Source organism: Natator depressus, chromosome 8, assembly GCF_965152275.1.
Source record: "Natator depressus isolate rNatDep1 chromosome 8, rNatDep2.hap1, whole genome shotgun sequence".
Lineage (NCBI taxonomy): Eukaryota > Metazoa > Chordata > Testudines > Cheloniidae > Natator > Natator depressus.
In genome coordinates this window covers 51308613-51330073 of record NC_134241.1, presented here as the reverse complement: position 1 = coordinate 51330073, position 21461 = coordinate 51308613, and the positions used below count along the sequence as shown (strand labels likewise).

At 41.6% G+C, this 21461-nt stretch overlaps 1 protein-coding gene across 2 annotated transcripts in view; it reads left to right on the top strand.

The window, feature by feature from the left end:
* ABL2 (ABL proto-oncogene 2, non-receptor tyrosine kinase) overlaps positions 1-21461 on the top strand; it is a 68568-nt gene that overhangs the window by 22962 nt on the left and 24145 nt on the right. The window contains exon 1 of one of the 2 annotated variants that reach the window (XM_074961035.1): positions 16076-16183. The exons of the other annotated variant lie outside the window; for it this stretch is intronic. Within the exon in view, the coding sequence (XP_074817136.1) occupies positions 16081-16183 (103 nt within the window). The 5' untranslated portion in view covers positions 16076-16080. Of the gene's footprint in view, positions 1-16075; positions 16184-21461 lie in introns of those variants that run through there. 2 annotated transcript variants of the gene reach the window in all.

Below are 21461 nucleotides of genomic sequence, written 5' to 3'. Positions count from 1 at the left end.
TCTCTTCTAAATTTCTTCTAATCTTGGATACATTTGCAGTATTGTCTGTGACCAAGGTGCGTACTAGATATTTGAATTTTTTTTTTCACAGTTTGTTATAGCTTTTACTGCTGCTACTTGTAAGTATTCTGCTGTGGTTGCATTTCCTGATGTATCAATTGTTTCTGTAAGGAAGACATTCCCTTCTTCTCTTGTCACACAAGTACATACAACAGGATCAAGACTCAAGTTAACAATTTCACCCTCTAGACATTTTGCACACTGCTCAATTTCTCTTTCATACACTTTATCCAGCAATTTGCCTGCAACATCTGCTCTGTTGGGTGGACTGTATCCTGGTCTTAACGATTGAACCGTGTTAATGAAGTGTGTGTTCTCAATCATTTGGAAAGGAGAGTTTGTTGCATAAACAAACTGGGCACTTCTTCATCAATTCTCTTTTTGTAATCTGCTGGTTCTTATCACAAACTTCTCTATGGTTGTTTCTGGATGATGGAGATTTTTTTTTCTTTTTGCTACAGGTGATATACTGTGGCTATGTGACATACATGATGTGACTGAAACACTATCATTGACAGATAACTCTGAAACTATAGAAAATGATGGTGATCTTGAAGGTGGATAGTCTTCAGACTCCTTTATGTTGAGGATAGATTCTCCTAAACAAAATAAGTTAATGCAGTTGTTCAATTATTATTGCCATACTGCTAATTTAATATTATTCATTATTAGTTATTTAATTATTACCATACTTTCATTTAGTATTATTCATTGCATTCACTGACATTCAGTACTACTTTAAAGGTGAAATTGTAAAAGGAAGATCTATTTCAGCTATTTATTTTTTATCACAACTGTATCTAAAATGATAGTACCATAGAGTAACAACTGTTTTTTTTGCTCAAACATGAGATTTCAAGAATAGACGGGCAGTCCTTAAGAAAGAAGTATGAAATAAAAAAGTTTACCAACCTGAAGATCCTGCATGTGCAGACATGTTCCTTTCATCAACTTCAATGCAGCTTCCTCCTGAGAAGGAACACTTCTCATGATGTTTCATTCGGGCAACCAGGCCTTGCATTTCTTTTTTGCACTGTTTGCATTTTGCACGCATGCCTGTCTTACCCACAGGTAGAGGAACTTCATTAAAATATTCCCAAACTGGGTCTCTTTTATGGCCTGCTGCTATTATAGGTTTTCCCTTCTAGTGAGAGAATGGTATGGTAGATCTCAAATCAATGAAGGCTACACTCAGAAAGACCTTGAGACTTCTGGAATATGCTGCTCAAACAGTTTCACTTTTGTTTCTACTGCCTGTCCCTCCCTTCTCACATTTATCCCCAGATTTCTTCTCCTTGTCCAGATCTATTCTACCCCCAACAATCTTCTATTCATTGAACTTTTTGAAACTTTGCACTTTTAGAGAGAGGGAAGGGATTGACTCTGTGTACACAAATTTGCAGAGGGACAATAGGGTTGAGGTCTGTTATTTCCCACCTCTCTCTATTTTATTTTATTTAAAAACATTTATGCTGTTAACAAGCATATCTCTGGAGACATAAATCCACAGTTTGAGAACTGCAAAACTAAGCATCTCTGATGGTATCTTCTAGGCTGAGCACTGAGTTCCATTGGGTAGACAGAAAGAGTAACCTAAACAGTCTATACAGAAGCCCCTGGAACCCCATAAAATTGGGTCCCTAATCCTTGAACTATTGGAACTCATTTATAAAACTTCTCTTAAACATTACATGAATATATTAGAGTTTATACTCCCTATTCCATGATGAGATAGTTTTAATTAAGATACAGTATAGCTCAAAGATATCTTTAGATAGGCTTTTTCCCTCAAAAAGCATTTTATCAAAAAAATCCGATTTTAAATTTTAAAAATCCAATTTTTTAAAAAACCAAAATGTTGATTTTTATCCACCCTGCTTCACAGGGGTGTGGTGAAGATAAAATAGATTTAAAGATTGTGAGGTGCACAGATGCTATTGTAATAGTGGCTATGTAAGTACCTAAATTAGAAATATTTTGACTCAGTATTATGCACCATGACTGCATGAGTGTCTCTTTACATTTCTTTGGATATAAATTGAAGTTGCAGTTTATTCAGTACTAGTGATGGACAGCCTTGAAGAGTGAAGTCTTTTATCCACAGAACAGGTACAGCATCGTCCCACACACAGCCTCTCCAACATGCTTCAACCCTTACCTGCAGGAACTACTTCTGGGGATGAAGGCAGAGTGAATTACTCTGCCTATATGTAGAGAGTGCAAGCATGAATCAGTTATCACAGAGTATCTTGTAATGTGGCTATTTGTCCACTAGGAACTGCCGTGAAGCCGTATTAAAACCACTGGCAATCCCCTTGTATTTTTGTTTGCTACTTGGAAGCAGAAGGGCTAGATGGCTGTCTACTTTCCTTTTTCCTATGGGACCAGGGCTCAGTCCAGATTGAGGTCTTTAGATTTATGAATGAGTTCTCAGTTTATTCTGAACATGAATTTTCTATGACCGGGATAACTTCTCAGGACTCCTCAGATAATAAATAGGAATATTCTTTCACCTCTAGAGACAGATCTCTCAAGGTTAAGGATGGAGACCATTGTTCAGAGTGAAATGTTAACAGTAATGCTGCCTGACTCTGTCTTGTCCATAGGAGACTAAAAACTTCACCTATTATGATCAGTCCCTGAACTTTCACAAGCTCACAATCATGCAATGATTTTGGGGGAGAGCGGGTGAGGGGGAGAGAAAAATGGCATTTAAAAGTTGTCCTACATTAAATCTCAAGCCCAGTCTCTGGAAAAACAAACAGGAATGTTTGGTCCTCTTAGCAACATGCCTGAGAAGGCAGCTGTGCTGTTAACATTCATGTCAGCCAGAGTCTCTGTGCTCTCCGCGTGATGATCCCCACCCCAAGTCTTCAGACAAGAACTGATAGAGAGAAATGCTAACAGCTGTTGGATACTGTCCCACTGAGTTTATGAATCTGTTAATGGGGGTAAATGATAAATATCAGTGACGACTCCTTCTTGGACTGGTGCTTGTTGTTTATCAGTCTGTCTGAGGTGGTGATGAGAAGGCAGTACTACCCTAACAAATTAGAAGGAGACATGTAATAAATATTTTTCTTGCCTGTGAGTGTGGAGGTTGAATCTTAGTGCTCATGAGACTGGGGACTTCTACTTCTGTCAAAGCAAGACACAGTGAATGTTGATATGTATTGTACAAAGTTTCTTCATATGCTCTGCCAATGCTCTTTAGGTGGTGGTTCATTTTAGGGACATGAACTCCTCCAGCTCTATCAATACCTATACCTCTTGATTTTCCAGTTTTGGCCTTTGCTGGAGCCTAGATTAAGAATCTGACTAAATAATTTAGTGGTTCTGTAATACTGGAAAAGTGTCCCCTAGAAGCTAAATTGACCACCAGACCCCAAATGAACATTCTGTCAAAAGGCAGCCCCAGGCTGGGGTGCCCTTTTGCAGTAGACTGTGGCACAGCACAGCAAGTTTGCCTGCCTCAGTTCTTTCTTAGTCCGGTCATAAAAAGCATAGTCCCTTGCATTGTCCAATACTAAGACCCATTTCTAGGCATAATTCTTGTAAATGGACAGTAGTTTGTAGAAACCTCATGGTAAAGCCATTCTTCAAATTCCCATAGTACTACTTAACAACAGGGATTTTTCCATGCCCCTCTCCAGGAACACCATTTCCAGGTCACCCACCTATGACTCTAAGAGCACTCATCTCCTAGTTCCTTTCTGTCCTTGTTCCAGGGCCCCTCTCTCCCAGCCACCCACCTGGCACTGGTTCTCTGGCTTGGTAAAGACAGCAAGCTAACCCCTCCACTGGTCTCCTAGTCCTCCCCCCTTTTTCAGCCTCCCACCGCCAGCTTTCCAGCTCAGGAAGGTCAGCAGACTAGCCCCTCTGGTCTCCTAGGCCTCAACCTTTGTCAGCCTCCTGCTCCTGCAAGTCATCAGGCTAGGCCTCTGCTGTCTGCCTAGCCAATTCCTCTTTATTCCCAGAGAGGGCCTATAGAGCTTTCTGCAGCTTCCCTATCTCTCACAGGCAGCTCTCACTTGCCCCTTTCCTTGGTCCTCGAGTCTGTGCTCTCAGGCAGTGCTTACCTGCCATTCTCTTTCAGGCAGCTCTGGCTCTCCAGGTCACTGTCTCTCCTGGTTTCAAACAGCTCTCACCTGCTGGTCTCCTCCCTCTGAGGTTAAAAGGAGTCACTAAGACTCTAATTGGGGTTCCACTGACCAGTCGCAGGAGCACTAGCCTCTTCTCTCCAAGGATCAGTGTTACCATGACACAATCCCTACCCTAAGTTAACTTGAAGAATTGACCCACATTTTTATATATTTGGCTCAGACTAGGACAGAAAGTCACTTTGTTTGTGAAGAACAAAGCCAAGCTTGTTCATAATTCTCCCTAGTTATCTTTATATACTATACCTGTCAATTAATACATTCTAATTGGGTGAGTCAGTTTTGCCTTTAGAGTACACACCTGTACTCTATTAAATATTGAGTATCCTCCTATCATCTTTCTCAGTGCTGCATTTTTCTTTTATTGGCACACTAACTAAAGCAAACATAATAATGCCAGTGGTCTGAAGTCAGTTGTGGAACAAGGGGGCTCCAATATTAGCACTAGTAACATGTTGCTACACCAGCTGTCACTGTTGAAAACCTTATTTTAGAAATACTGGTCTCTTTCAAAAGAAATAAATTGTCACTTTATGTTGAAACCCACTCTTTCTTTTGAGACATAGAGCAGAGGGAGAGGATGGGAAGTAGGAGTAGACAATACAGATCTGCAACTAAATTTTTATCAGGACAGAGCCAACTTGTAATCTAATCATTCTCAAAAAATGAGTTAAATGGTTTCAGATACTACACATGCCCATTGTCAATTTTTGTGGAGATCTTTGTAAATCAGCTTCCAAGTTGCTTTTAATAGCAGCTTCCATAGGATTTTCATATGGCTAGAGTCATGACATGTCTGCAGCAAAATTGCCTTCAACAACAACCCCCCCCCCCCGCCCTTTTTTTCAACATCCTTGGAACTCAAATGTGGCTGAAGTTAGTGACAGATAATTATAAACAGAAGTTTGTGGAGGAATAGGAGACTTTTCTTTTGTACTGAGACTTTGCTTTCATAGCAGGGATATTCCTTTGCCTTTTACCTGTGGGATGTTTTTTGTTTGTTTTTAAAAGATATGTTTTAGTTCAAAAGGAATTATTTTGGGGAAGCTCTATGGCCTGTGTTAGGAGATCAGACTAGATGATTACAATGATTCCTTCTGGCGTTAAAACCTAGGAATCTTCCTTCACTTTATTTTCTCCACACCCTTATAGTGATTCTATCAGTTGCCACTGTACCACTGCCAGCTTTCTTCCGATTTAAGTATATGTATCACTTTAATGTAGGGATTGATTGGTTAGAAAGAATCCATTGTAAATGAATAGGGGATTTGATGTTGCTATGCAGTACTATGGCTGAATCAGTATGAGTGATGGATGGCTAAAGGGAATGTTTGTGGAGCTGTCATTTAAGCTGAATTAGGGAAAATCACTTTACACTTAAATAAACAGGTAAAAATGGGTTATTAGGTTTGATTTCCTGCCATAAATCTCTTGCTTCTATGGGCAAAACTATTAAATTAATCACTTTCTAAAAAATGGGGAGAAATTCTACTGCTGCTAACAATTGTTCCACTGGTTGCTGTGCATCACTTACACCTGATCTCCCTTTGGCGGAAGAAGGGATAGAGTTTGGCTAAATTGACAAGTTTGAATTTGATGTCAATCGTGAAAGGATATACTAGCCTTGATTAGTCAGTCCTTGTAAGTGTGGTGGTGATTCTCTGTTTAGCTAAATGCCTTTGATCAATATGATTTGTAATTTGCCATATTACTTAACTTTTCCAGACTCCAGATCTTGAAGTTCACATGTTTATTGAAATTACTGTTCACTGGCTCGTCAAAAAGAAAAACACAAAAATGTGCGGTGTTTATACTTTGTTTTTAGAGGTAGGTTTATTGGGAGATATGGTTTAACTCACATTTCCCCTAGGATGTGCTGCTGGAAGGTGCTATCTGAAAGCATTGGGAGGCTATAGGTGCTTAATAACAAAATTCTTATTGCTATGTTGACTTAACAGTATGCTGACATTTAATAAACAATAGGAACTCTGCACCATTCTGGCAGTGCTGAGGCTCAGTAGGAAGTGCATAGTTATTCTAAAGAAATTTTAAACTGAACTATTTCACAATGCATTAGTATTAGAGCAACTTTCTATTATAAGCTAAAGGGTCCATTATATAGAGGCTGTTGTACAACACTGGCAGTCAGAAGTTATAGGTTGTTTCTGGATCTGCCACTGACTTGCTGCATAACCTTGGGCAAGTTGCAGCCTCTGTACCTCAGTTCTTCATTTGTGAAAAGCAGCTAATAATTCTTAGTTATCTCAAGGGAGTATTGTGAAGCTTACAGAGCATTTACAGGGTTGGATAAGGTGCTCTAGAAGTGCAAAGTGTTGTTAAAATAATGTTCTAGAACAGGGATGGGCAAACCAAGTGCCATTTTAATCCAGTCCTCAAGCTCCCACTGGGGAGCGGGGTCTGGGGCTTGCCCAGCACCAGCCAGGGAGCAGGGTCAGGGGCTGCTCCACACGGCTCCCGGAAGCAGTGACATGGCCCCCTTCCCCCTCCTACGTGTAGGGGCAGCCAGGGGGCTCCAGGCACTGGCCCCACCCCAAGCACTGCCCCCGCAGCTCCCATTGGCTGGGAACCACAGTCAATGGGGGCTGCAGGGGCAATGCCTGTGGACAGGGCAGCGTGTAGAGCCGCCTGGCTGCGCTTCCGTGTAGGAGCCAGAGAAGGGACATACTGCTGCTTCTGGGAGCCACTTGAGGTAAGCATTGCCCGAAGCCTGCACCTCTGAGCCTCTCCCTGCACCCCTACCCCCTGCGTGAGCCCTGATCCCCCTCCCGCCTTCCAAACCCCTCAATCCCAGCCCGGAGCATGCTCTTGCACCCCCAACCAGAGCCCTCACCCCCTCACACATCCCAACCCCAATTTTGTGGGCATTCATAGATTCATAGATACCAAGGTCAGAAGGGACCATTATGATCATCTAGTCTGACCCCCTGCACAACGCAGGCCACAGAATCTCACCCACCCACTCCTGCAATAAACCTCTCACCTATGTCTGAGCTATTGAAGTCCTCAAATTGTGGTTTAAAGACTTCAAGGAGCAGAGAATCCTCCAGCAAGTGACCCGTGCCCCATGCTACAGAGGAAGGCGAAAAACCTCCAGGGCCTCTTCCAATCTGCCCTGGAGGAAAACTCCTTCCCAACCCCAAATATGGCGATCAGTTGAACCCTGAGCATATGGGCAAGATTCACTAGCCAGATACCCAGGAAAGAATTCTCTGTAGTAACTCAGCTCCCACCCCATCTAACATCCCATCACAGGCCATTGGGCCTATTTACCATGAATATTTAAAGATCAATTAATTGCCAAAATCATGTTATCCCATCATACCATCTCCTCCATAAACTTATCGAGTTTAATCTTAAAGCCAGATAGGTCTTTTGCCCCCCCTGCTTCCCTTGAAAGGTTATTCCAAAACTTCACTCCTCTGATGGTTAGAAACCTTCATCTAATTTCAAGTCTAAACTTCCCGATGACCAGTTTATATCCATTTGTTCTTGTGTCCACATTGGTACTGAGCTTAAATAATTCCTCTTCTTCTCCGGTATTTATTCCTCTGATATATTTATAGAGAGCAATCATATCTCCCTTCAACCTTCTTTTAGTTAGGCTAAACAAGCCAGCTCCTTGAGTCTCCTTTCATAAGACAGGTTTTCCATTCCTCGGATCATCCTAGTAGCCCTTCTCTGTACCCGTTCCAGTTTGAATTCTTCCTTCTTAAACATGGGAGACCAGAACTGCACACAGTATTCTAGGTGAGGTCTCACCAGTGCCTTGTATAACTGTACTAAAACCTCCTTATCTCTACTGGAAATATCTCGCCTAATGCATCCCAAGACCACATTAGCTTTTTTCACAGCCATATCACATTGGTGGCTCATAGTCATCCTATGATCAACCAATACTCCAAGGTCCTTCTCCTCCTCCGTTACTTCTAATTGATGTGTCCCCAGCTTATAACTAAAATTCTTGTTGTTAATCCCTAAATGTATAACCTTACACTTCTCACTATTAAATTTCATCCTATTACTATTACTCCAGTTTACAAGGTCATCCAGATTCCTGTGTGATATCCCGGTCTCTCTCTAAATTGGCAATACCTCCCAGCTTTGTATCATCCGCAAACTTTATTAGCACACTCCCCCTTTTTGTGCTGAGGTCAGGAATAAAAAGATTAAATAAGATTGGTCCCAAAACTGATCCCTGAGGAACTCCACTAGTAACCTCCCTCCAGCCTGACAGTTCACCTTTCGGTAGGACCTGCTGTAGTCTCCCTGTTAACCGTTTCCTTATCCACCTTTCAATTTTCATATTGATCCCCATCTTATCCAATTTAACTAATAATTCCCCATGTGGCACGGTATCAAACTCCTTACTGAAATTCAAGGAAATAAAAAATCTTCTCCCACATATAAAAAAAGAACAAAGCTGCTTCTTGAGATGAACAAAATATCACTAGATGATACTATCCCAAGCAGAATTTAGTCTCTTAAAAATGTAAGACATGTCCTATAAAGCTGTTAAATAGTCAGATGATTCACATAGTGAACTGGAGCCAAAATATATGTCAACACCCACTTAAGATGCTCATCTTGGACAAAACAAATCTGTTTACACAGAGTTTGAAAGGAAGTTAGTGCGTTCGCTAACACAGTGCTAAAGCTTTAGTTGCACAACTAAACAGTTCTTTATATCAAGGAGGAACTTTTGTTCTTGTGAAAAATCTTATTCAATATTCCTGTCATCTTGGAATTCCCAAGTTAAACAGAGCCAGACTGACTTCACTGCATGTACTGAACTCTGGTCCCAAAGGAGGTACTTAGAAGAAGTGTGGCTCATTCTTAAAGGGATACAATGCAGCCCAGTGTAATCCAAGCAGTCAGCTGTCTTGCCAAACCTGTGTAGGCATGCAACAACTGGGAATCTTGTTTTGTGGAAAGCAAGAGGGGGGTGGCAGGGAGGCAAAAACCAACCAGACAATCTTAGAAAAACCTTAACAAAATAAAAGGGCTTAGTAGCAAAAGCAAATGCTACCTTGCGTTTCAAAACAGTGCGTAAAGTGCTTTCTTAGATATTTCCCTTCTCCCTTTGGAGGGGATTTAGCCTTGGCACAACGTTTACAAGTCTAACATGCTTATTATATCAATTAATAATTTACAAAACTGTTTCACAGCATGTCAGTCTTCCTGTAGGGATTTTATACTGGCTCTATCTGAAAGAGATGTAATATAAAATTTACCTGGGTTATTCTCCAAAGCAGTACACTAACTTGGATGTATCTGCCATACAGATTTACTCCATGTGACCAAAGGAAGCCTTTTCCTTTTAAGGAATGGCATGGCTTAATTTTCTTAGTATTTTCCCTAGAGGCCTTGATGAATAGGGTTTGTTCAGATCTATACTTGCCATGAAAGAGCATTCAGAACCAGTTCACATCTCCTGTTGTCAGCAACAAGTACAATTTGCTAGTTTATATGATGAGAGCAAATCTCCAATTCTTTGGGTATGTCTATACAGCAGTCATAGATTGCAGCTTGTGTAGACATACCCAAGCTAGACTTAATCTACCTGCTTTCGGGTCCCAAAGCAGTGAAGCTGTGGCAGCAGGCACTTCAATATGGGATGTACAAGCCTGCTCAGAATACTGGGTAATTATCCTTTGTCTATCAAATGGTAGACATGGTGGAAATACTAGAGAAACAGGTTGCAAGCATTTTTATCCTTGTGGGGATCCAACTTTGCTCTGAGCAGATTTAGATGACTTGGTGATTAAAAAGCCTGTGCCCTGAAAGCACTTCTTACTTATTTATATACCGAATGTCTCTCCATATGCTTTGGGTATCCTTGGCATAACTTAAAAAATCAACAAAATACCACCCAACCATAATGAACCTGCAAGTCAATAAAAATTATAAACACTACCACTGGTAGACAGCTTCATTGGTTCTAGACCAGTGGTGGGAAAAATGCTTTAAACAAGGCCACATACTTCATGTTGCATGGCTTAGGACACTTTGCTTATAGTCTCTCTACAGAAAAGCAAAGTCTTTGTCACAGTAAAGTCCACAGAAGTTGATATCACAGCCTAATTTCATTTGAAAACTAACCTTACTGTTACATAGGAAAAAGGAGGAAATGGATTGTTTTACTCGGCAGCAACATTAGACCTCCCAGTGGGAGTTTCAAACTCTCCCTCTTCCTTCCTCCTTCAGAATATATGGAAAATGAGTCATGAGGCAGCACACAAAGACAGACATAGTAGTGATGGCGGTTAGCCTGGCCTCCCGTTACAAATAGCTGACACTGCCTTGCCCAATCCTTTTTGGCATCCCAGTCACACCACCACAAACGGTGGCAGCAGGGATAGTGTTTAAACAGCTATCTTTAAATAACCAGAAGTGGGTCTTATTCCCTGACTGTGTCAACATGAGTTGTTGTTCCATCCTACTGAACCAGAGAAGTGAGCCAAATGTAATTCTGAGTGTTGCAAATATAAGCAATGAAGTGAGATCATTTTCTGCTGCTCAGAGCTATCCTAATCTACACCAGAATGAAATTGACCCGATTGTCAGTTTTTACTGCTTCCATTCAAAGTTCTGTGAGCAACAGTGAGATTGGCAGGACTCAAGTCATTTTTGTTATGCTGGTGTTTGAGGAAACTATGAGCAGCAGCAGAGGGCAGGCGTGGAAGGATGGGGCCTAAACCCTGATGGGGGTTGGGGGGGTGGGTGGGAAGAAGAGTTGGAAAAGTAATTAATATTGTCCCCATCTCCTTGATTTAGCTAGGAGGTTCAGGGGTGTGAGAGGAATAGATAATGCTGCTTCTTTCTTCCAGTTTCATGTAGAGTCTGGGTTGGGGGTCTTCAGATTTATCAGGCTGGAAACTGTGAAAAATGAAGCCTCCAAGCAGGGTTCAGGGTCAACATCTTAGCAGGAAACTTACCTGGTGCTTCTCAGCAAGTAGGTGGGACGGGCGATATGTTTGGCTAATAGATTTATTCCTCTGGCTAAAGCAGGGGTGGGCAAATTACAGCCCACGGGCTGCATTCAGCCTGCGGGATGTTTTAAGCCGGCTCGCGAGCCGGCTTACCATGTGGCTCTCTGGCGCTTCAGCCAGGGTGCTGGGTTGGGGGCCGGACCACGCGGCTTGCCCCTACTCCAGCCAGGGCGCTGGGTGGGGGGGCCAGACCACGCAGCTTGGCCCCACTCCGGCTCCTACTCACTCCAATGGGAACTGCAGGGGTGGTGCCTGCGGACGGAGCAGTGTGCAGAGCTGCCTGGCCACGCCTCCATGTAGAAGCCGGAGAAGGGACATGCCACTTCTTCCCCCGAGCCTCTCCCCATGCCCCTGCCCTGATCCCGCTCCCACCCTCCGAACCCTCGGTCCCAGCCTGGAGCACCGTCCTACACCCCAAACTCCTCGTCCCCAGCCCCACCCCAGAGCCTGCACCCCCTCCTGCACCCCAACCTCAATTTCGTGAGCATTCATGGCCCACCATAGAATTTCTATTCCTCGATGTGGCCCTCCGGCCAAAAAGTTTGCCCACCCCTGGAATAAGGTATAAGCACTTTTATACCAGTATAACTGCATCCATGCTAGAAGGGTTGTACTGCTTTAACAATACTGGTATAGATAAAGCAGCACAACTTTATAGGGTAGAAAAGGCCTGGGTGGATAGACTATTTCAGAATAGAAATAGGATATATAGAGGGACTTTGGAGAAAGAGAAAATGTAGGGGCAGGAGGGAAGGGAAAAGGGATAGCAAGAGATGTGGAGATCAGAAGAAGGGGAGAAAAGACAGAAATGATGCAGGAAGAGAGAGGCCTGGATTTATTATAGGAAAGAGAAGAGGAGAAAGTGGAGTAAAACCAAGAAAGAAAAGTTCTTATCACAGCAGGAGGAACACAGAAAGGGACATTTCTTACATTATTAGTTAACTTTCTGTTGAATAAACTAAAGCCAAATACAGTATACAATAGAGTATTTAACTGTTCTGTTTTCTTAAACTGCAGATGGTTGACTGTGACGAGCTTAGTAGTATTGATGTAACTTTCATTCTCATTATTAAGCTCAGTGTATTAGTTGGTGTTGTGTAAACAATACTTAAAATTTACACTCTTCTAATAACTGGAATCACAGATGTGGTGAACCATTTCATCTCCAATTTGGGGGTGAATAGGAAGGGGTTTGTATTGTCCCACTTTGATAAGCTGTTTTACATTTAATATAGCTCTTGTCCTCCAAAGACCTCAAAGTTCTTTACAATCATAGATTGATCCTCTTAACCCCCATATAAAATAGGAATTGTATTAATTTTACAGATAAGTATAAACTGAATTACAAGAAATTTTGTTGCCCAAGGTCACGCAGTGAGTCAGTGGCAGATCCTGGGTATATTGTGGACATATGCCTTTTGATGAATATAGGAGTTCCCATATGGATTCAGACAAGTGGACAGTCTGTTCCACTATCCTGTCTCTGGAAGGGTCTGTATCCTTCAGAGGAGAGTGCAAGAAGCACCACAATCGACAGTTATGGAATAATCTGCTCACAGGGTTTCTTCCTTATCCCCATCAGTTAGTGATTAGTTTAAGCCATACAACTTGCGTTTACACTTCTTTGGGGGTGGCAGAAATAAATCCTTGTATTAGTTTTTTGTTGCCTTTCAGTCATGGAATAGTCACATGTTCTTGTTTTATAATAAGATAAATCTGGTATTTGTTTGCCTTCTCTATGCTATTCACTCTTTTGTACACCACTATAATTTCTCCTTTCTAAACAGAAATCTTTCTGTGCCTCTAAATTTTATTGTGCTTCTCTGAATCCCTTCTATTTCTGCTATATCTTTTTGACGTAAGGTGACCAGATCTGAACACAGCATTCCAGGTGAGAGTATACCCTTGACTTATATAGTGGTGTCATTTTATTCTCAGCGTTGTTTTCTATCATATTCTTTATATCATAAGATGATCTGTCTGCCTTTTTTTTTGACCGTTGCTGTTCATTTGAGCAGGTATTTTAATTGAGATGTCCACAATGATGCCAAGGTCTTTTTCTGAATGACTACAGTTAATTTAGAACCCAGCAATGTTCATGGGTATTTCAAGTTATTCCCTCCAGTGTGCATTATCTTGCATTTGTCAATACTGAATTTTCTCTGCATTCATGTTTCCCATTAATTTAATGGTTTGTTAGCACCATTTGAGTTTTAGTAAATTAAATAATTTTGTCCTCTGCAAATGTTGGTATCTCAGCATTCATCCCCATTTCCAGATCCTGAACTATAATTAGCAACACTGGTTCTAGCATAAAGAAAAGGAGTACTTGTGGCACCTTAGAGACTAACAAATTTAGTAAGCATGTAACCTTCTGGATCCCTATTGTTAAAACAGTGTACCATTATCAATATTTTGGATTTATTCCTACTTTCTAGCTATAAATCAGTTACTGACATATGACAATAATTTACATAAGAGTGGCCATACTGGGTCAGACCAAAGGTCCATCTAGCCCAGTATCCTGTCTTCTGATAGTGGCCAATACCAGGTGCCCCAGAGAGGATGAACAGAACAGGTAATCATCAAGTGATCCATCCCCTGTCGCCCATTCCCAGCTTCTGGCAAACAGAGACTAGGGACACCGTCCCTGCCCATCCTGGCTAATAGCCATTGATGGACCTATCCTCCATGAACTTACCTAGTTCTTTTTTTTAACCCTGTTATAGTCTTGGCCTTCACAACATCCTCTGATAAAGAATTCCACAGACTGACTGTGCGTTGTGTGAAAAAATACTTCCTTTTATTTGTTTTAAACCTGGTACCTATTAATTTCGTTTGGTGACCCCTAGTTCTTGTGTTTTGAGAAGGAGCAAATAATACTTGCTTATTTACTTTCTCCACACCAGTCATGATTGTATAGACCTCTACCATATCCCCCCCTTAGTCATCTTTTTCCAAGTTAAAAAGTCCCAGTCTTATTAATCTCTCCTCATATGGAAGCCATTCCATACCCCTAATCTTTTTTTTTCCTTTTCTGAACCTTTTCGAATTCTAATTTATCTTTTTAGAGATGGGGCGACCACATCCGTGTGCAGGCGTACCATGGATTTATATAGAGGCAATATGATTTTACATCAGACTTCATGACAACCTAATTAACTTAATAGCCACTAACAAGAGACTTTATCAAAGGCTTGCTGAAAGTACAAATTGTCAACTGTTTCTCCTTTTGTTTAGTTTACGTTCTCAGAGTTCTAATAGATTAGAGAGGCATGATTTACTTTGTATAAGTGGTGCTGGCTTGTCCCTATCATATAATTATCATTCTATTTTTAATCATAGTTTCATCCAGTTTTCCTGATATTTGAAAGTGGGCTGACTGATCTGAGATTCTCAGCATCACTTCTATTCAGCAATAGGTAAAACATTTACTGTCCTCGAGCATTTAAATGGCTATATTTTGTTAGCACTTCAGTCACTTCAGGTTCCACCTCAAGTCATTCATGTATCCAGTCCTAGTAATAATTTGTTCTTAAGTTTATCTATTTGTTCCAATACTACTACTTTTGATACTTCAATCTCTGGTGATACCTACTCCTTATTACCTCAAAGAGTAGATCTTGGATTGGCATCTTCAACATTTTTAGGGGTGAAGAGCAAATCCCAACTCATTTAATTTCTTTGCAATTTCCTTGTCCTCCATTGACTCCCTAGTAGGCCTGGTACCAGTGTTAATATTGTAGTACATTTAATTGGCAAAGAAACAGTCCAAAGTTGGCATCTGATTAATTCTTTGTTCACCATCTTTTTTTTTTTTTGTGATCTCTGTGTAACACTGATTACTTTTAACATGCACAGTATCAAGTGTAACTTTTTGTACCTGTTTAAGTTCTTTAGTGAAGCTTGCTGGGCTAAGTAGCTGTTTCACCTACAAGCCAGAAAAGAAGACCTTCCTTCTGAGCTCATGTAATTTCAATGAGTGCATTGTGTCCCTAAGTGCTGGGCGCAAAGGCATGGTGAGTAAATACTGCTGCCAGCAGATTTGAAAAAAACAAATGCAGTGACATAAGCCTGAAACTGAAAAGCTGTCCAAGTTGAGCTATGAATTCCCCTCTTGGAGGGTGCTATGGATACCTTCGACATTTAGCAGCTGCAGGAATCAGGCTGTGAATGGAGTCCCTTGTCTGCATCAACTGAGCCAATTAGAAGTGTCTTGGTTTAGCCAACAGGAAATGACACTGCAGCCAGTACCTAAATATAGTGTGTCTGCATGCATATCTGTGATTACATACACACTTTCCTCCACTCAGAAGCTTCTCTCAGAAACTGGAGAAGACAGAGAGACAGAGCTGGCACAACTATAACTCTCAGCATAAAAGAAGACTGAGTTGTTTTGCTGTGAATATCAGATTCACAGTGTGAGGTTTCAAGCTCTAGATGTGAGAACCAGAAAAATTCTTAATATCATTGCCTGGTCTGCTCTCATTTTTATGGGCTGAGGGCAGGAGTATTCACGCTTGAGCTTGTCATTTTTTGGAAAGAAAGGAAAAATTTCAGCTTATTTGCTCTGTCAACATAAAAGCATCCGAAGGAGTGAGGGGCATGAAAGACGTCACATTTTAAAAATATTTTTCTTGTGTTTAAACAAAAAAGTATTATAAAATCTGTTTTGGTCAAACAAAGAAAATAGCTATAGTCTTGAACAACATGTGGCAGCTGGTGCTACATGTATGAGTGTTTGGAAACTTTGTTAAAGCCAGTGTTGGTGTTTCTAGTGACTGTATAGACTTGGTAGTTATTGAATATTCATTGCGGTTTGATGGAATTGAGCAGTGAGTCCTGCGCTAATGAGCATCTTGGGATTGCGTTTAAGAGTTAAACTGATGTACTGGAAACTCAGATTGTATCAGCTCACCTGGGGAACTTTGCCCTCGGAATATCCTCGGAAAGGTAAGCAGTATTGCCAAACCCTAACGTTATAAAATCATCAGTCACACCTCAAAAAACCATGAGATTTGACTTTAAAAATCATTTTGGTATTATTTCCTTTCTGACTTCTGAGATTTTTAGCTCATATTATCAAGCCTTTCTCTGCAACCCTGAGGGCTAGAAACTTATCTTAAAAACACAACAAAAACAAAAAACTGAGATTCTAATGCACTCATAGTATTCCAGGAGTTTGGACTTTAAGAAAAATACCAAACATTACAGGAGTCATGATAAAATCGTGAGTTGGAAAGAATTACTTCAAATCACTGAAATATGATTTGGAGATCAAATAATTTGGGATATTGTCTGAGGATGTGAATAGCTGCTACTTGACATCTGCAGAACAAACTCACTTTGCCAGGTAGCTATTCTGTTAGCATTGATGCTTCTAGCTCACTTTATCTTAGATGGGTGCACTTTTCAGATATTACTTTTGCAGTAAAATTAGTCTGTGTCCTCCCCCAAAATTGTTTCCATCTGTCATTCTACATGTTTAATATTTCTGGAAATGTGTATTGGCACTCTCAACCTTTTCCAGAATTGTAGAAGGTTCATTTGAGCCACTTTGAAATAGATTATACAGTTGACAACCACTTGACTTGTGGTAGTAAGTCTCTCTAAATGACTTTATACCTTGGAATTCTGTGGAAGAGGAGAAATGTGTAGTTCTCACATGCCAAAAGTGACTATTTTTAGCTTCCTCTTTCCTAAGCTTTCTGATATGCAGAATATCACTTTGAAGTTATAAGTTGCCATAATTTAATATTTGAAGATGCACCCTTACCTAGACCTCCTTACTGTTTACACGTACTGGGGATTGATGCTGCTGCAATTGATGCATCGGGGGTTGATTTAGCGGGTCTCATGAAGACCCGCTAAATCGACTGCAGAGTGCTCTCTGGTTGACTGACTGGTACTCCACGAGAATGAGAAGAGTAAGGCAAGTTGCCGGGAGAGTGTCTCCGGTAGATGCAGTGCGGTGTAGACACCCGGTAAGTCGACCTAAGCTATGTCTACTTCCGTTACGTTATTCACGTAGCTGGAGTAGCGTAACTTAGGTTGACTTACCCCAGTAGTATAGACAAGGCCTTAGTGGAATCTGTTCTGCTAATGGGGATGTAACTGTACTAGATTTCTCATCATAAGTGTGTACACAGTTCCTCAGCTATCGTTCAAGCCTGTGTGTCTCTTCGTATTGCCTCTTTTACCCCAGCTTGTCATTGTGTCTGTAGTTTTGCTGCTGCTCGAGTGTGGTGGTAACATAGATTTGCCATTATGGATTTTCTCAGCTCTCATAAAGCAGGTCACTTTTGCAAATATCCAAGATATTTGCTCTTTGGGTTTCACAAAGCTAAAGTACTGAAAGTTGGCTATGTTTGCTGCTCTTTTTGCTTCCACCCAAGAACAACCTTCATTATTGCATACTAATAGGGTCACTTTAGATTTTTTCCCCCACTATGACAAGTTTTTATTACCAATTCTATTAATATTTTTTTCCAATAATATTGAGTGTTTTTTCTTCAATCATTTGTATGCCTGATAGCCCTAAAGATATCCCTCCTCTAATTTGTTATTGGGTTAAAGATGTTGGATGGAACTCCTTGCAGAGTTTAATTGGCTTGAAGGGTAAAGTGAGTGATATGCTTTCTTCTTCTTGAGCTGATCACCTGGTCTCCATAGCATTCCCAGGACACCTCCAACATGACTTTCCTACATGGTAGTGGACGCACCACTATTAGATTACTAGGTTAACTCTCTAGTATATAAGTGGAAGTCTTTTATGTCACCTTAAAATATATTTTAAAATTGAAATAAAGCCCACTTCTCTAGGTGCTTTTATTTTAACGATTCACTCCTTTCCTTTCCAGGGTGCTTCAAGGCTACTGGTGTTTTTAGGGAGAAAGATGAAGTCTCTTATACTGTAACAATAAATGAACCACCTCCACTCAGATTATAATATAAGAATTGATCTCCTGGAAAAGAGCAATGGGTCCTCTAATCTGCAGTTGAGCATCTAAAAATGGCAATGCCAAATGTTTCAGTGGAAGGTGCAATGTCTTCATAATATATCTAGTTGTTTGCTAGTGAGCTATAGAGGGTTTTGCTTCCTGACTTCAACTGGTGAACAATTTAAGCCCTAAAACAGAGGTTCTCAAACTGTGGTCACTGGACCACCACTGGTCCGTGAGCTCCATTCAGGTGGTCTGCGGATGGTTTCCTCTGGGCACCTGGGCAGTCACACACGAGAGAATGAAGGGCCACCCACCTAATTAGTGGAACCGCAAAGGCATTTCTCCACTAATTAGATGCCTCGACCCTGGAGAAGATGCACATGTAAGGTGAGGTAGTGGCCTTGGGGGGAATAGGAGGTAGGTGGGAGGGGGCAGTAGGCTGAGAAAAGGGGGTGGGGAGAATTTGGGATATGCAGGACTGTGGTGGCCAGAGAAAGAGGTGACAGCTCCAGGGCTGTAGCTGCTGGGGAAGAGATGGCCCTCCTTCTCAGCCTGAGCTCTGTGAGGTCTGTGGTGGGGGAGAGACCCCCCCCCTTTTCTAACCCCAGCTCGGGGGCTGCCGCAGTGGGGGGAGAGAGGGAGAGACCCCCTCCTTCCCAATCCCAGCTCGGGGGCTGCCACGGTGGGTGAGAGAGGGCACATCCATTGCATTAGAAAGGTAAGACTACTGATATTAAAATATGAGTTGTGCTTTTATTTGTAGAAGAACAAAAGTTTATTATTGAGTTGTTTTTTTATATAGCTCTTTTATCCAAAGCGCCTTACAATAATAGCTAACGGTACAAACATCATTTGGAAAGATCACTAAGTGGTCCGCCAAGACCCTTAGCAATTTTCAAGTGGTCCACAAAAAAAGAAGTTTGAGAACAACTGTCCTAAAATATCCAAATTTGATGATCTGTAGTCTCTTTGTATGAGCCTGGTATAAGTCTGGCAACTGGAATGTTGTATTTGGTTCTGGGCACTTGGGGTTCACAAGTTGTCTGGAATTGGGGAAGAAGCAAAAAATGATGTGTGCCACAAGGATGATCTGTTGTTTCAGAAACATCAAAAGGGGTACAGAGGCAAGGTCAAGAATACATAAGTCTACAAATGTTTGGAAGGGTATTGACAGAAAGAAGAGAGGAATTCAGTCTAGTGCAACAGTGTACATTTTAGGAGTAATGAGATAAAGAAGCTTAAATCTTCAGTGACAAAAAGGTGTTTTTTTTTTTTTGTGTTTTTTTTGGTCAAGATAGCTACTGATGTAAAATCCTAGTGGAGACAAGGACCTGTAGCGTTTACCTTAGTGTGGCTGATCAAGGTTAACCCTGTACTCCCACCTGAGGTTTTCCTCAACTAGCCACAGTGAGGTAAACACTACAGGGCCTTGTCTCCAATAGGATTTTACATCAATAGCTATTCAATTTTACATGAGGACAGCCATCTCAGTGTAAAAACAACAACAAAAACCAACTTTTTTGCTTCCCCCACATCCCCAGTCTCTCCACCCCAGCGTCACTCCCCTTGACCTCTTCTCCCCTTCAACATCCCCTGTCCCTTTAGCTGATGCCCTCGTATCTAAACCCACCACATAAATAAATAGTGAAACCGATGTGTTTGCTGCCATTACATTGTTCATTCTTGTGTGTTCCGCCTCTTTCTGCACCCTGTGCCTGCCTTAGCTATTTAGATTGTAACTCTTCAGGGCAGGGACTATCCTTTGTGTTTCATGTTTGTATAGTGCTTAGCACAACAGAGTCCCAGTCCATGACTAGGGCACCTAGGCACTATGGTATTACAATTAATTTAACAATAATAGCCAAATGAGGGCAAGGGGAAATATAGGCTATCAGGAAAAACTCTCTCACCAAATTCTTTTAAACTATGAAATATTTTTCCAATTCAAACAGAGCTCTTTCCCTTTTAGTCTCTTCATATCAAACCTCCCCTTAGATACAACAAAAATAATCTGTGGTAACAGAGTTCATTCACCATTAGGTGTCCCCTCTTAGCCAGGTGTGGCATCACAACGCTCTGGCTGGGCTAGGTCCCCTGCCAATGGTTGCTCTGGTGCTCTCTCTGCCTGGTAACTCAGCCCTGCAGCCAGGTCATCATCTTTAGTTCATCCTTTCCAACATCCCAGTTGTCCCAACAAAAAGTCCAAAAATGCCTTTAACAGAGAGAAGTCCTTGCACCCTCTGTAGGGTTCCTCCTCAGTCAGTCTTTGGCACAATCTACAGCACCCTTGCTAGGCTTGATGATCCTTTCTAGAGGCTTATACCAAACAGTGAGGTCTGCTCCTTTACATTTGCTGTGGTTTTCCTTGGGCCACTTCTTACCTCTTGTCTCACACTCCACTCTGGGGCTCCCAGGCACTTCCCTGGTTTGTCTCTCCCAGGCATCATTCTGGGATGTATTAGCAGGAGTGTTGTAAGCAGGACACAAGAAATAATTCTTCCACTGTACTCAGCACTAATAAGGCCTCAACTGGAGTACTGTGTCCAGTTCTGGGCACCACACTTTGGGAAAGATGTGGACAAATTGGAGGAAATCCAGAGGAGAGCAACAAAAGCGATTAAAGGTCTAGAAAACATGACCTACAAGGAAAGATTGAAAAAAAATTGGGTTTATTTATTCTGGAGAAAGCTGAGGAGGGGACATAACAGTCTTCAAGTACGTAAAAGATTGTTATAAACAGGAGGGTGACATACTGTTCTCCTTAACCACTGAGGACAGGACAAGATGTAATGGGCTTAAATTGTAGCAAGGGAGGTTTAGGTTAGACGTCGGGAAAAATTTCCTAACTGTCAGGGTAGTTAAGCACTGGAACAAATTACCTAGGGAGGTTGTGGAATCTCTGTCGTTGGAGGTTAAGAGCAGGTTAGACAAACACCTGTCAGGGATGGTCTAGATAATATTTAGTTCTGCCTTGAGTGTATGGGACTGGGCTGGAAGACTTCACAAAGTACCTTTCAGTCCTATTATTCTATGATTATTGATGATTACTGATTTCCCCTTAGCCCTTCAATCTAGAAAGTTAAATAAAAATCGCAGGCCCATCCACTTCTTTTGCACAGTGTGGGGGAGCAAGACAGGGAGCCAGAGTCTGGCATCTAAGATTGCCCAACTGCTGCAGGAAGTGGAAGGATGCACCCCATCAGCAATGACTTCCCATGTCGGACAGAGCCCCCTCCTGGCCTCAGCCCTAATGCGGGAGTGGACAGGGCCGCTCTGAAGGACTTGGA